Genomic DNA, 16,238 nt, shown 5'->3' on the forward strand with positions numbered 1-16,238 from the left:
TGTCAATTCCGAGAACGCTGTTTAGAGCGCCTCTAGCATTCCAAATTCCAACATAGAACCCTTTAAAATACATGATAATGAAAGAGACAAAAGCCTGATTATTCACAAAGTTATAGACTAGTAAAAAGGGCATGGGTATACATGTATACCCCAGAAAAGGGCAGGGTACCATTTGTATACCCTGGTACCCGAGTTCCGGCGCCCCTGCATGAAATAAGCTTTGTCTGTTAGAATTCGAACTGTCCGGACAAAATGTACCACATCCCGTATTCTTGGCTGCATCCTTCAACTTTATTTCGGTTGCTTAACCCTTTGGACACCGACACCCTGAACGACATTAGGCCTTTATATACTAGCCTCCCAGGGTTAATATGTAATATTATGAAATGAATGTTTAAAGATGCATCCCAACGAAAGTATAGGGTAGTTATGTCCAATAAAGGTGTTGTTTCTCGGCCAATGCAGTGATCGAACACCCGCTAGCCTGGAGGTCGGGTGTTCGATTCCTGCATTGGCCGAGAAAGTTCATTCAGATTTTCTGGCGTGGTTTCCCCCTAGTCAGTGATGCAGGATGGAGGGGCTGACAAGGACAGCTGTCTAGTCTTTCGGATGGGACGAAAAACCAAGGACCCGTGTACACATTGGCGTTGCACGTACAAGATCCCTTGGCAGTTGGAATTCGATATAAGAGTAGGCCATAGCGGTGCTGCCCGGGCAAAATTTCCCTCATAGCACACTGTATGGCGTATGCCCGTCTTCATTAGCCCAGGTTAGGAGCAGAACAGTAGGATGTTAAACCCCATTTTCATTTCATTTCATTTTGTGACATATTTGATGGAAAGTACATTGGAAAGTAAGAAAAATATCGAAAACATCTGAATCTGTCCTTCATGGTACCAGGGACCGTACACAGATTTCTGTCACATGTTTTTTTTTTGTCATGTTTTTATCACAATTCATGACTTTTTATGTTTTTATCAATATCAAATATTATGATTTGTTTTATATAGCTGTAAATAACTTATCTCTGGTCCATGAAGTAGTGTCCAACCAGTGTTATGGGGATAAGAACGTTTCACCAGTAGCACTGGTGGTATTAATGGTCGCAGTCATCTTCTCCTATGGCCATATACCCACATAACATTGACTGAACACTGTCAATTAGAAAATGGAGATCACGTGGCTAAGTGGGTAAGACGCTGGCTCGCTAGCCTGGAGGTCGGGTGTTCGATCCCTGCATCCCTAATTTTCCGGTGTGGTTTCCCCTTGTCAGTGATGCAGGACAGAGGGCCTGACAAGGACAGCTGTCTAGTCATTCGGATGGGACGAAAAACCGAGGTCCCGTGTACAAATTGGAGTGCACGTAAAAGATCCCTTGGCAGTTGGAATTCGATATAAGAGTAGGCCGTAGCGCCGTTGCCCGGGCAAAATTTCCCTCATAGCACACTGTATGGCGGATGCCCGTTCGGATGGGACGAAAAACCAAGGACCCGTGTACACATTGGCGTTGCACGTACAAGATCCCTTGGCAGTTGGAATTCGATATAAGAGTAGGCCATAGCGCCGTTGCCCGGGCAAAATTTCCCTCATAGCACACTGTATGGCGTATGCCCGTCTTCATTAGCCCAGTTTAGGAGCAAAACAGTAGGACGTTGAACCCCCATTTCATTTCATTTCATTTCATTTCAAATAGAAAATGAAAGAGAGCAGCAAGCTGGGATGATTTCCTTATTCACATCCGGATTTACTAGTATAGAAATTTATTATTGGGAGTAGCGATCTATGGTTAATTTTATATTTTGAAAAAGTTTTCGTCTCAACTTATGAGAAATAGTGATATTTTATATTTTTCCATTTTAAGAAATGACGAAATTTTATGAAAATATCAATGTTTTTACATTGTACGGTCCCTATGGTACCCCTGTCTCGTCGCTCTACGGCCTTGTAACTTTATCTGAAAAAATTCAGATAAGAATGTTCTAATCAGAACAGGTCTGCCTACCAAACTGAGTTGAAATCCATCAAACTGTTTACGAAATGAAGTCAAAATACATAATGACTATAGAAGTTATACACTTTTTAATAGTATTTACGAGTACGTGCAGTTCAGTTTTTTATAGCCCAAAAACATCAATCACACGTGGACTTTGAGATCAGGTAAAATGGACTTTGACCCTTTCACTCAACTATTCAATCAAATAGTTGTCTACGTGTTAAACAGCATTCGTCCATTTCTTATTTGTGAAATAAAATTGTCAATCTGTAGCGAATTTATAAAACACTTCTGATGTTTTGTTTCATTATTATGTTGTGTTTGTTACTTCTCCAAACGATTCAACTAAATAGAAAGATAATGCGCGGGTCAATATTACTTTAATTGATGTAAGGGGGACAACTCCATTTATGAATCCTTATTAAATTGGAATACGCGAGTTGTACCATCTTTGTCATGAACATTTAACAATTATTAATTAAAACTTAAAAAGGATAAATGCATCGATAATATTTAATGTAAATAAACAAATATATATTGATCTATTAATACAATGTGTTCAAATTTAATAATATAATTCCAAAACAACAAAATATCCACCAATCCTTCTGAAACATAAATAAACTAATTGGAGATCTTGGTGAATGTACATGTACATGTAGATGTACATGTAGATGTACAATGTACTTGCATTTTAAGTGACTTTTATACACAACAGAATCCCTGGGTTTAGAAAAACGAGTATTCATTTATTCAGACTTAACTGTAAAAATGGATTATCGTTACAACGGGTAGTAATGACGATCGAGGCTACCCTAAAATTGAGTCGCTAACATCTCGGTTCAGAGTGAAGCAATTTGATGGAAATTTTCAGCATATTATTTTGTTTTCAGTATCTAGTTTTTAACTATTATAGCGAGAACTGTCAGCTCTTTATCTAATCTTTAATAATGCTGCTTTAAGTGTGAAATAAGCATAATTTGATACATGTGTATTGTTCCAAAAATGACAAAGACAATCAGCCGGTTTAACAAAGCATAAATCTGTAGAAAACATTAAATAGCCACCATTCACACATTTTATTCCCCGAGGTATTCCATGTTTTGATACATGTGATGTCATAATTCAAATATGTCAATTTCACAGTTACACACTCTCTAGGGTTTATTTACTAATTAGGTCTATTTACATGCCATTATAAGCTGGCCCCTCCCCACCCTGTGGACAAACCCAGTTTATATTTTGAGTAACGTCTTTGATATCACATGTTTTACAATGAATGCAGTTCTGAGCATTAATCTGTAGTCTCTTTCCACTGCCATCTTCCGTTTCAACATATTCATATACCCCAGCTGGGCAAAATCTCTGCTCCGGCCCATCGTAAAGTTGTAAATTCACGTCAACAGGGACCTTGTCGTCCATTAAGGTGAGATGCGCGGGTTGATCGTGGTCGTGATTTGTACCAGTTAAAGCTACAGATGTTAAAATATCAAAACTAACTTCGCCATCTGGTTTCGGATATTCTATAACTTTACACTCTGTCGCAGGTTTCAACTTCGAATTGTCTGTACCTCCGTGGGAAAGGGTCCACGGTTCAAATCCACGCCCTAACACGTAAAACAAACCGGTGTAGAGAATTCCTCCAAATAATCCTAAACCAGTATTAAACGATGGTCGAACGTTTCTCACTGATTTTAATTCATTCCACACCCAACTTTCTCGAATTCTAGTTTCATAACATTCTGGATCTAAACCTTTCGTTGGGGAATTAGAAATCAAATCTTCATTAAATAAAGTTTCAAACGCCGACTCGGCCGCAACCATTCCACTTTTCATGGCATTATGGGTACCTTTAATCTTCGGTACGTTCATAAAACCAGGACTACATCCAATTAAACATCCTCCTGGAAATGTCAATTTGGGTAAACTCTGAAATCCACCTTCGTTTAATGCCCTTGCTCCATATCCTATCCTTTTACCACCGCGAAATACTGGTTCAACTGATGGATGATGTTTGAATCTCTGAAATTCCCGGAAGGGACTCAAGTAGGGATTTTTATAGTCTAAACCGATCACCATGCCAACCACTACTAAAGGTGCCCCTTCGTCTAAATGATACAGGAAAGTTCCTCCGTATGTATCTCTATTTAGCGGCCATCCAACTGTATGCTCGACTCGTCCAGGTTGATGTTTTTCTGGTTCAATCTCCCACAATTCTTTTAATCCGATTCCATATGTTTGCGGTTCACAGTCTTTTCGTAGATCAAAAGATTTGTAAAGTTGCTTCGCTAAATGACCGTGACATCCCTCTCCGAACATCGTAATCTTGGCATGAAGTTCCATTCCCCTTTCAAACGTATCTTTAGGAGCCCCATCTTTGGATATCCCTACGTCATTTGTCGCGATTCCTTTCACGCTGCCGTCGTCGTGATACAACACTTCACTTGCTGCGTATCCTGGATATATTTCTACTCCAAGTTCCTCGGCTTGTTCTCCCAACCAACGGACGACATTCCCTAACCTCACAATGTAGTTTCCATGATTATTGATAGGCATCCCGGGTAAAACTGGAATATTAAATCTCCCCTTTTCAGTTAAATACGAAAATTTATCTGCAGAAACTGGGGTTTTTAATGGAGCCCCCCTTTCTTGCCAATCTGGAAAAAGTTCTTGCAAGGCGTGAGGTTCAAGACAAGCCCCTGATAAAGTGTGTCCGCCTAATTCGGCTGCCTTTTCTACTAAACACACGCGTAACTCTTTGCCTTGTTCATTCGCTAACTGTTTCAGTCGACATGCTGCGGATAATCCGGCGGGACCTCCACCAACAATAACAACATCCGCCTCATCTGCAAATCTTTCAAAGTTCACATCCTTCCATCTTTCGTCAGATTCTCTGGGAAATCGTGTGTAATGTGTTGTTATCTTGGGATAAGATTGGGATGTACTCATTAAACATCTTTGAGGAAAAACAGTTCGTGCTAAATGTAAATAACATTTTGCCCTTCGACTTAAAGTCGCCATGGTTGTGTAAAATCTCGGTGATGTAACGCCAAAAGGTAAATATTGAAAGATGGACCCTGGACTCGAAGAATTAAATTCTGTCCTCACGTATCGTGAATGAAGTCAGGTCTAATTTTAATGGTCCTTGGATCCGAACACATCAATTCATAGATCCATACATTGATTCGACAAAACAGAATTATCTAAACTGCCCAAACTTGACCTCAACTACTTAGTTCCATAAATCCTCCACTAACTCCACTGACTTTGTTGCTTGACACCTGAATGCAGGGGAAGTAACTCTAAATGCGACCCATGGTTTTGTAACGCGATGATTCGTCACTTCATAACCAACGCTGTGGCCTATTCGTTCCCATTTCCTTTTTTACTCTTTAATTGGATTTCGTTGAATCGTTTGGGATGAGTATTTTTACCGCCGAAAACCGCTGATACCAACACCAAAATTTAGCTACAACCCAAATAGCTGTTAAATGATCCTGAACAATTTAAAAGTATGGCCCGAGAATTTAAGATAAATCAGCCCAGGACGAAGAAGAATTAAAATCTATGACTTGAAACGAATCATATATAACCACTTCTCTCATCCAATCGTTTTCTTGTCTGCGATATCACCTCGGTGGAAGCGGACGTAAAATACAACTAACCCACCAATCGTTTTTCTTTTCTATTAATTTCATCCAAGAAGCTTCTTGGTTTGATAAACAAGCGATTATTTGTACCGTTGAGGTCCCGTGTTCGATCCCAGTGTTAGCCGAGAATAATAATGATTTTATTTGGTTTCAAATCTTCAACATCATTATGATCATTAAGCGTCTTTTGGAAGTTGCAATTTGGCATTCACAATAACGATAACTATAGTGTGTATATTTAGGTGTTCAATAATCATATAGCATAAATATGGTTCTAGGCGGACGACGGTAGATTTTGTCAATATTGCTCGCCTCTGATTTTAGTGACGAATTGTCTCACAATATTTCAATACATTGTACGAAGCGACTAATACAGCATCTTCCAATCAGATGCCGTCTTTCAGGGTTTGAAAATAGATTGACCAATCAGGACAACTTACACAATGATGTTTGGATTTTAGAGCGTAAATTCGAACGGATAGTTGACAAATTCTGCTAATTATTTGTTGATTTTTATCAGATTTTACTTTAACATTGACAATAAATTAAACAGCAGAAATATACTAAACAACTGCGGAACTCAATGGAGGACGATGTAAGTAATTGATAAAGCGAAGCGCCGCAAATAGAAGTATAAAATATTTAATTTGTTCATAAACGAAACACTGATTCATTCACTTCCGTGGATTTTGGTATTGACATAGGCCTAACAGTTTTTTATTGCAGTTCTCTCCATAGTAATGGTTCCACTACTGATGTTTTAGGTCTTGCCTCCAGCCACAGTAGTGGATGGATCTAAGGACTTCTTTGATCAAGTTTTGTAATCATTTGATACGCGTCGCATGTGAAGTATGATCTTTCAATCAAGTGATCAAACGTCACTCACTGTCCCTAGGCCTAAATTAGTAAATGATCTATGGAGTCGTCCATACATTGATGCTAATTATATGGGTGTATATGTAGGCAAATCTTTATCTTGAAAGCGATGGGTGGGGACTGGGGCTAATGCTTTGTGACAAGATTTCACCAGGTTGATGTGATGTCAGATGGCATCCTGGTCAGAATGGCTTAGACTACATGTTCATGTTGTTCTGCAAAATCATAATGTGGTGGTGTCACCACTCGTAAAGTGTCTGATGGATACCCAAGACTAATTCTCTAGATCTTTTTGTTAAACTTCAAAGTTGAAATCATGTTTTATTTTTCAGAGAAAGCCCTTGGCAACATCTAATCGGATTGGTGGACTCTCTAAATTACCAATGCCTGGAAGTCGATTAAAACCACCATCTTCAACAACTAAAAGAGCCAGAAGTCCAGAAATAGAAGAGGTTCACATTTAAAATATTATTAAATATGTATGCCTTGTTGAATTAAGTAGGCCTAGCCATCCATATACTATCCAAATATAATTATAATTAAAATAGCTAAGTCTCTAACTCAATATCATCCAAAGTCTTCGACATTGAAAACACAAATTATTTGACATTGAAAACACAAATTATTTGTCAGTTTGAATTAACATTGATGTTGTGATCTTACCGTGAAAAGATGGGCTTCTGATATCCAATATTTAAGACAAAATAAACATTTTACCATTGTAACAAGGGACCCGAAGAATGAGGCTAGACATATTCCACTTGTCATGTCAAACTGTGACGACATATTCTTATCTGGAGAGCATGTGCAATAAATACTATTGGTGTAGATTGTAATAACCAGACACTAGAGATTGCCATTCGATTGAGATTTCTAGCTTATTTCGCCGAACATAACTGATTAGAAATCACAGTAAAAACAGAAAAGATTATTATTGTTCAATTTATATAGCGCTTCATTACACATGAGTGTTTCTAAGCGCATTCACAACAGAACAGTTCAAAAACATTTTTGAAAAAAGTATGTTTTTAAGTTAGTCTTAAAGCTCTGGATGAAAGAGGACTCTCGAAGAGTTTTTGGAAGATCATTCCACATTTTAGCTGCTCTGATGGAGAAAGCATATTCACCAGAACGCTTATTACATGTATATTTGGGGATCCTCAATATGCTACGATCACTTGAAGAACGAAGGTTGGATCGCCGGGGAGTATAGAAATCAAAGAGTTCTTTTAAATAACTGGGTGCGGTGTCAGAATAAATTGATTTAAACACAATCACAAGAACTTTGAATTGAACCCTTGCTCAAACTGGAAGCCAATGGAGTTTCTGTAACTTAGCTGATATATGATCAAATTTTCGTGTTTTAGTTATAAGACGGGCAACATTGTTTTGCGCTATTTGTAGTCTATTTAGAGCTGTTTCTGGTGCTCCTAATAGAAGAGAATTTGCATAGTCCATGTGCGATGTTACTAATGCTCTAACAACACTCTGGCTAGCATCAGTATTAAGATTAGAATGTAAAGCAGTTTATTTACTTTCATGTTACATTATTATGTGCTGCGAGCCATTTGTGACAATTTCTAGGTCCCAAATATTAGCAATTTAGCTCCTTTAGAAACATAACACAATTTATATGAAAAGCAATCACTGGGTCTACACCCATGGCACAACATTTTGACCAATGTTCTATTTATTGTTATTGTGCTTGATGGTGATAATAGAATACTTGTCAAAATGTTGTGCTATATATGTAGCTTACAAACCAGTGATTGTTTTCAATATAAATTGAGTTGTGTTTTTTATTGTGCTCGCTCATTATGGTAACACGGATGTCTCTGGTTCATTCTCACTGTTGGCTGAGAAAGTTCCCCTTGTCACTGGTGCTGAACTGAGGTCCTGACCCGGAATAGTGTCTAGTTGTTCGCATAGGACAAAAAACAGGTCCTGTGTACACATTAGCGTGCAAATAAAAGAACCCTTGACGGTAATGCCGTAGTCCGAGCAAAATTTCCTTTATTAGCCCATTCGGAGCAGAAAAGTAGGACCTTAAACCCTATTTCATTTCCCTTTATTGTGCTGAATTGCCACTCCAGGGTTATAATTAAAATTAGAACTTTTGATAATTCACTGTTTTTTAGGGGCCTATGCCGTGCAATAAAGAGTTCTGTTATTGTATGTTTAAAGCAGGGTTATCGTTTGTCATTCTGTTGTTTATTTCTTCAGGCTGTAGAAATCAATTCTGGTAAAAAAAGATGTCTAGAAAAACCAGCACCAGCATTGACACTTCCAAAGACGAATACAACCAAGTCTTTAGCTAAGACATCGGCCAAATCATCAGCAAATTTGAGATCAACGTCAAATACCACACGACGACCATTAGCTTCAACTAAACCAAATAATAAAAGTGGTACGTTTCTTTTTTTATTTACACAAAAACCAGAATTTGTTGAGTCTAATATCGAGTAAAACTAAAATTGTATGAATCAAATGTATTCATCAAAACTCACATATGTATTTGATATTTAGTGGATTGGAATACATTTTGTGATGGATGATTTAACGTAAAAGTGGATAATCAAGACTTTGTTTATTATCGGACCAACGTGACGATCAAGGCTAGCCTGAAATTGAATCGCTAATATCTCGCTTCATAGTGATTCGATTTGATTGAACTTTTCAGCATATTCTGTTTTCATTATCTATTTTTAACTATTATAGCGAGAACTGTCAGTTCTTTATCTAATCTTACCTAAATCCCCTTTGATTCTAATGACATTTCAATAATAATATTTTCAGTTTCAACTTTAAATCGTTCGACGAGACCATTGACCAACACACGACCACCAGCAGTTGGTAGTGTAGTCAAGAAACCTGTCTCATCTGGGATCAGTAAAAGCAAGCCACAATCAGCAGCAGCACCAGCACCAGGTTTGTCTTCATTAGATCAGTGGTTGTCAGAGAATCAGATTAATATTCCTCTTACGATCCTAGGTTTATCTCCCTTAGATCAGTGGGTGTCAGAGACTCATATTATATTCCTCTTGTGATCCTCGGTTTCCTAATGGCTTGGATTGTAGAATGGTTAGTGCGTGCGCATTGAGTCAACTTGCGTTACAAGGAGTAGGATCGTCTGTCTAACCTTGTGGGTTTGCTCCGGGTCCTCTGGTTTCCTCCCACTGATAAAGACCACTACGCACTGGCGAATTATTGAAATAATATTGAACCATATGTTAGTCCCGAAATGACCTAGTTTGTGTCGAGTGGACGTTAAACCCCATTTCTCTCTTTCTCTCTCCCCCCCCCCCCCCACTTCCATTTATTCTTAAAAATAACCAATTTAATACATTAATATGTGAATTAAACATACATTATGCAAGAGCTAAATCTGCCTATTGTAGGTCTTTCTTTAGGACTGAAATGTTATAAACTATTTACATGTATTAGACATTTATTAACAAAACAAGACCATAATCAACTCTTGAGGGCATCAGATACTCTCGATTTTTACTAGATAAGAACGGTACGCCATTAAAAAATTTACCGGTAATAATCGGTAAACGAGGCTAAGTCTCGAATATACCAGTGCCCTGGTTACCACTATGCACACATTTTTTCAAAACTACAAACAGTGATAACTTGGCTCAGAATGAAGTTTAGTTGAAAGAAATTTTCATTTTACATTATCCATTTTTGAAATATTATAGCAAGAATATGGTCAGCTCTTTATCTAAATCTTACGTAATATATCTTTATGGATAACTTGATATTTATTGAAATAATTGTATAATATAACAGTCAAGTTTATTTTCACAGCTAGACTTAGTGGCGGATCAAAAAGACCAGGATGGGATTTAAAAGGTCGACTACAGGATATGGAAGCGTTGGTTCTATCACGAGAAAATATGAGCGCAGAACTACAGAGCCAGTTAGAAAGTTACAACAAACGTATTTTCTCTCTCGAATCACATAACCAACAATTGACGGGAACTGTACGGGAAAAGGAACTGCAGACTCAAGATAACACTGCAGAAATTTCAAACCTTCGTCGCCAAATAAGGTACTTGTAGCTTACTTATTGTGAAAGAGACTAATATTTTTTATTTGCCTGGGTGGCTCAGTGGGTAAGACTTTGGCTAACTAACCTTGAGGTCGGGTGTTCGACCCCTGCATTGGCTGAGAAAGTTCATCAGGAATTTCCAGCGTGGTTTCTCCTTGTCAGTGATGCAGAATCACTTGGGTTTAAGTATTACTGTTCAGCTCCGGTTGGGCAAATCCAGCATTCTCCATACAGTGTGCTATTAGAGAAATTTTGCCCGGACAATGGCACTTCAGCCTACTCTTATATCGAATTCCAGCCGTCCCAACCGAACGATAAGACAGCTGTCCTTGTCAGACCCTCCGTCCAGCATCATTTACAAATGGCAACCATGCCGGAAAATCCCAAAGAACTTTCTCAGCCAACACCGGGAGCGAAGCCGCGACCTCCAGGATAGCGAATCAGCATCTTACCCTCCTAGTTACCGTGCCTTCCGCAAATCTTTAAAATAAAGCTGTTAGATTTTTTTAAGTTAATGTTAATCCCCAAAATCGTACATTCCGCAGAATAAAGACCAGATAAAATAGATGTCTTGTAGTCATTGTGTTATTTACATTTGACAAAATGCTACTTTTAAAACATCTCTTTTCTAATATCACCCACATTCATTCTATCAGGTGAGCTACGGTGGCTAAGTGGATAAGACGCTAAGTCGCTAGCCTGAAGGTCAGGTTTTCGATCCCTGCATATGCCGAGAAATTTCATAGGGATTTTCCGGCGTGGTTTCACCTTGTCAGTGATGCAGGACGGAGGGTTTGACAAGGACACCTGTCTAGTCATTCGGATGGGATGGAAAACTGAGGTCCCATGTACACATTGGTGTGCACATAAAAGTTCCATTGACAGTTGGAATTCGATATAAGAGTAGGCCACAGTGCCGCTGCCCGGGCAAAATTTTGATCATAGCACTTGTATGGCATATTTCCGTCTTCATTAGCCCAGTCGGATGTTAAACCCCTTTTTATTTCATGTAGTTGTTTATGACAGTTTACTTCTATGTTATTGATTATAGAGAAGCCGAGGACAGTCTAGACAGCACAAAACGTCGATTCCAACGAGAAATAGAGGATTTAACTTTCTCTAAATCTACGCTAGAACGACAGAAAGAGACTCTATCAGGTGAATTGTCTGCTAACCAGGCTGAGATAACAGGTTTAAAATCATCCATCGCTGAATTAACGTCCACTCAAGCTAAATCAGCAGCAGAATTAGAGGGCATGAGGGTAGGTTGAAATATTATTTATCATTCAAACTATCTTTAAAGTTTAAAACTGGCTTACCTTAATTAAATGCTATGACGGGAGAGAGAGAGAGAAATGGGGTTTAACGTCCACTCGACACAAACTAGGTCATTTCGGGACTAATATATGGTTTAATTTTATTTACATAATTCGCTTGCGCGTAGGGGTCTTTAGCAGTGGGAGGAAACCGGAGGACCCGGAGAAAACCCACGAGGTTGGACAGGCGACCCTACTCCTTGCCACGTACAACCGGGGATTCGAAACCACGCCAGTCGACTCAATGACAGACTTTATGATACAGTGCGCGCATGTTAACCATTCAGCCATCCAACCCCCCCACTATGACGGTAGGTTGTACTTGCATGGTTGTATTTGCTTGTTCCTTTGGCTATTGTACATCAATAAATGGACTTTGATTTTTGATGTGACATTGGAGGTTGGATGGCCGAATGGTTAGTGTGTGAGCGTTGCATCATAAGGTCTGTCATTAAGTCAACTGGCAAGGTTTCGAATTCCCAGATGTAGGTGACAAGGAGTAGGGTCGCCTGTCCAACCTCTTTGGTTTTCTCTGGGTTCTCCCGTTTCCTCCCACTCTTAAAGATCCCTACGCGCAAGTGAATTATTGAAATAAAATAGAAACATATGCTAGTCCCGAAATGACCTAGGTTGTGTTAAGTGGACGTTAAACCCCATTCCTCTCTCCCTCTCTAGCTATGGTGCTTATTTTTATTTATACATATTTTAGACAATTATAATATTTTTGAATGGTTTGTTCAGATAAATTTGACGGATGCTAATAGTACGATAAAGATACGAGATGAAACAATCGTAGAGTTGAAGGATCTAGTTCGACAACACGAGGAGAAGATCAAAGAACAGGAATTAAAACTGATTGAACAGGAGACGACCAGACGACAGTTACACAACACCATACAAGAACTGAAGGTGAGGCTGTGCGAATGTTTATATCCAATTTAGATCATATCAAAAAAAATCTGTTCTTGTTCTGGTCCTCAAAAGGCTGTGTGGCTACAGGTAGCTTTAAAATGTGTGAGAGTTACTGTCCCTGTCTCTGAAACGATGAGGGGTGCTTGATTGTCAGTCCGGAACGTCCAGAATTGACAGAATTGCAATCAAGTGATACAGAATTCTGCCCTGTCAGAGTTGTGTCAGTCCCAATAGCTGGGGTGGTGTGAGTAGAATCATGAGGTATTTTAAGTAACAAATATGTTTCATCTGTCATGATTGGTTGAAATATTTTTTTAAGCAGTCGACACATGCGTTGCACTCCGAAATTCTCCTTTCCTGCAATTGATACTATTTTTAGAATATAAGAGAGAATTTAATTCTGGAATGTTCAATTGAGTATCCCCCATGTATGGTATCACATACAGGTCACAATTCTATGGAATACAATTACTGCTTATACTGATCGATGTTTTAACTAGGCTTCTCTAGTCTTATTCCTTAGGGGTGTTGGATGGCCGAATGGTTAGCACAAGCGTGCTGTATCATAAGGCCTGTCATTGAGTCAACTGACGTGGTTTCGAATCCCCGGTTGTACGTGACAAGGAGTAGGGTTGCCTGTCCAACCTCGTGGGTTTTCTTTGGGTCCTCCGGTTTCCCCCCACTGCTAAAGACCCCTATGCGCAAGCGAATTATTGAAATAATATTAAACCATATGTTAGTCCCGAAATGACCTAGTTTGTGTCGGGTGGACGTTAAACCCCATTTCTCTCTCACTCACTCTTAATCCTTATAATCATACAGAAGTCGATTTCACAAATAAAAAACACTTATTTGGATATACTACTTCTGAAATTATTAACATGTTACGTTTCGATACACATACAGATATCGTTATCAAGCAAATAATGATATTTAACAAAAATGTGGTGCAATATATAGTTAATAATTGGAAACCATACAGCAGATTAATCATGAAATTAAGAATTAACAAGATGAGAGAAGTAATAATATGGATAAACAATTACAAAGGATTAACAAGATGAAAGACTGTAATGTATTGATAACAATTAGAAATTATTTGGATTTAGCAGATCAAACTGATAATTATACGAGATTAACGAGATGAGAGATAGAAATATATAGATAACAATTGTTTTTATATTACAGGGTAATATCCGTGTATTCTGTCGAGTTCGTCCATTGTTAGGTAAAGAAACTATCGGTAATGATGGGATCATCACCCACATGAACTTCCCTGACACGGACGGTAAAATCCTGGAAATGGATAAAATAGGGGATGCAAATCTCAATGAAGTATGTATAATTCTGCCAATTCTTAGAAACTCTACGACTCTCAGATTAACCTTAATTAAACTCTGTTATTTTTCAGTTTTAAAAATACATGTACTAGATCAGTGAGGTGTGATGGAGTGGTGATCTGATTGAAGCACAGATCGTTTCGCTTTTTATAGTTCAAAATTTTGTTTTACTTGTCTTTACTACACTAGGATCTGGAGGAGTTGTTATATTACTGGTTTTAAGGTTGACGTGAGGGATTAACCAATAAAATAGTCTGTTACTGTGAGTTCTTGGCGTGCATGGAACTATGGGTAAACCAATGTCTGGCGCCATAGGATCAAAAGCCACTTCTACAACCTCTTGACGCGACCTCCCGCTACAACTGGTCAGATCTTTATGTGGTAGAGGCCATCGAAAGAATAAAAAAAATGAAACGAAATATAGATCTGTATTTTAATCAGATCGATAGAGTGAAATGAAATTAAATGGAGTTTAAAGTCCTACTGTTCTGCTCCTATACTGGGCTAATTAAGACGGGCATACGCCATACAGTGTGCTATGAAGGAAATTTTGCCTGGGCAGCGGCACTCTCGCCTACTCTTATATCGAATTCCAACTGCCAAGGGATCTTTTATGTGCATTCCAATGTATACACGGAACCTAGGTTTTTCATCTCATCCAAAGGACTAGACAGCTGTCCTTGTCGGGCCCTCCGTCCTGCATCACTGACAAGGGGGAACCACGCCAATGCAGGGATTGAACACCCGACCTCCAGGCTAGCAAGCCAGCGTCTTACCCACTTAGCCAGGTGATCCCCACAAGATCGATGTTGTGGGATGGGGGATTTGGATGCTGAGTGATCTGTAGCTTGCACGTTAGATCATGGTATCAGTATTTGAGTCAAGTTTTTTTTTATTTTCATGTCACAAGGAGGAGATCATAAAGTCTGTCATTTAGTCACGCGGCGTGGTTTCTATTCCCCGGTTGTGTGTGACATGGAGTAGGGTCGCCTGTCCAGCCTCATGGGTTTTCTCTGGGTCTTCTGAAAAAAACCTACGCGCAAGTAAGGAGTTAGTCCCATGACGCGTGGCAATTTTCGCAATCAATATCGGGTTCTAATCTGGGACCTGCTTTTGAATGCGCCAGCGTCATTCGTATGGACCAATCGTGGTTCTCATCTTTTATTTTAACAGAATTTTAAACTGTTTCAATTTTAGAGTACTTTAAATTCTACAAGAGGGGCGAGTAAATATGAATTTAACTTCGATAAAGTTTTTGATCCAACATCAACTCAGGCCAGTGTTTTTGAAGAAATTTCTCAACTTGTTCAGGTAAATTAAATAAAATCATGTTTCTGTTGTGTTGGATTTTGTATAGTTCATTACTTGTTTGTTATTGACAGCACTGGGATTTGCTTGACAACTGTGGATTTTATTAATGTGATAAACTAGCATAGGATTTCCGTTTTTGGAAATTAATTATTTCCAGCCTTCAGGGCTCTAAGGATTGGAGAGGGGTGGTGGGGGAGCGAGCAGCCTTACACATGCGTTTTAGATCATAAGGTATGGTACCAAGAGTTCAGTTGCTTGCCTAGCCTTGTCGATTTTCTCAGAGTTGGCTGGTTTCCTCTCTCTTCTAAAGCTTATTATTGATATAAAATTTGATAACTATAATTCAGAGTACCGGAAGGTTGTAGCATGTTTAATTGATATCTATAATTCAGAGTGCTCTGGATGGTTATATTGTGTTCAATTGATATCTATATTTCAGAGTGCTCTGGATGGTTATAATGTGTGTATATTTGCGTATGGGCAAACAGGATCAGGTAAAACGTACACAATGGAGGGAGGAGGTTTAGAAGAAGAGAAATCTATGGGTATGATACCACGAGCTGTTCAACAGATCTTTGCAACAGGATCACAATTACAGGAGAAAGGATGGCAGGTAGGTTGTTTGTGTTAAACTCAGGTGTATCTGCATGTGGTCGTCAAGAGAGTGGATTTGAATGTCCCACTCCTGTTTGTATCTAGTTGCCATGACAAGGAGTAAGGTTGCCTGTCCAACCGCGTGGGTTTTCTCCGGGTACTCCGGTTTCCTCCCACTGCTAAAGACCA

The 16,238-nt window shown here is 38.9% G+C and overlaps 2 protein-coding genes across 2 annotated transcripts; one reads left to right on the forward strand and one right to left on the reverse strand.

Moving 5' to 3' along the window:
- Positions 1–2,488: 2,488 nt before the first annotated feature.
- Positions 2,489–5,290, reverse strand: LOC126825509 (electron transfer flavoprotein-ubiquinone oxidoreductase, mitochondrial). Its single transcript, XM_050555152.2, has one exon. The coding sequence runs from the start codon at positions 5,012–5,014 to the stop codon at positions 3,179–3,181; it is 1,836 nt and encodes a 611-aa protein (XP_050411109.1). The 5' UTR covers positions 5,015–5,290; the 3' UTR covers positions 2,489–3,178.
- An 814-nt stretch (positions 5,291–6,104) lies between these two features.
- Positions 6,105–15,880, forward strand: LOC126825507 (kinesin-like protein KIFC1). Its single transcript, XM_056101980.1, has 10 exons — positions 6,105–6,238; positions 6,852–6,971; positions 8,743–8,926; positions 9,316–9,447; positions 10,333–10,576; positions 11,628–11,838; positions 12,634–12,801; positions 13,993–14,139; positions 15,342–15,455; positions 15,848–15,880. The coding sequence occupies exons 1-10, from the start codon at positions 6,227–6,229 to the stop codon at positions 15,878–15,880; spliced, it is 1,365 nt and encodes a 454-aa protein (XP_055957955.1). The 5' UTR covers positions 6,105–6,226.
- Positions 15,881–16,238: the final 358 nt, after the last annotated feature.

The sequence above is a fragment of the Patella vulgata genome, chromosome 6, assembly GCF_932274485.2.
Source record: "Patella vulgata chromosome 6, xgPatVulg1.2, whole genome shotgun sequence".
NCBI classification, from domain to species: Eukaryota; Metazoa; Mollusca; class Gastropoda; family Patellidae; genus Patella; species Patella vulgata.

Excerpts from the sequence above, each read along its gene's own strand:
- LOC126825509 (XM_050555152.2), bottom strand. The coding sequence starts at position 5,014 with ATGGCGACTTTAAGTCGAAGGGCAAAATGTTATTTACATTTAGCACGA.
- LOC126825507 (XM_056101980.1), top strand. Across the intron at positions 11,839-12,633 it reads CAGAATTAGAGGGCATGAGG|ATAAATTTGACGGATGCTAA; the intron begins GTAGGTTGAAAT and ends TGGTTTGTTCAG. Across the intron at positions 15,456-15,847 it reads AAATTTCTCAACTTGTTCAG|AGTGCTCTGGATGGTTATAT; the intron begins GTAAATTAAATA and ends TCTATAATTCAG.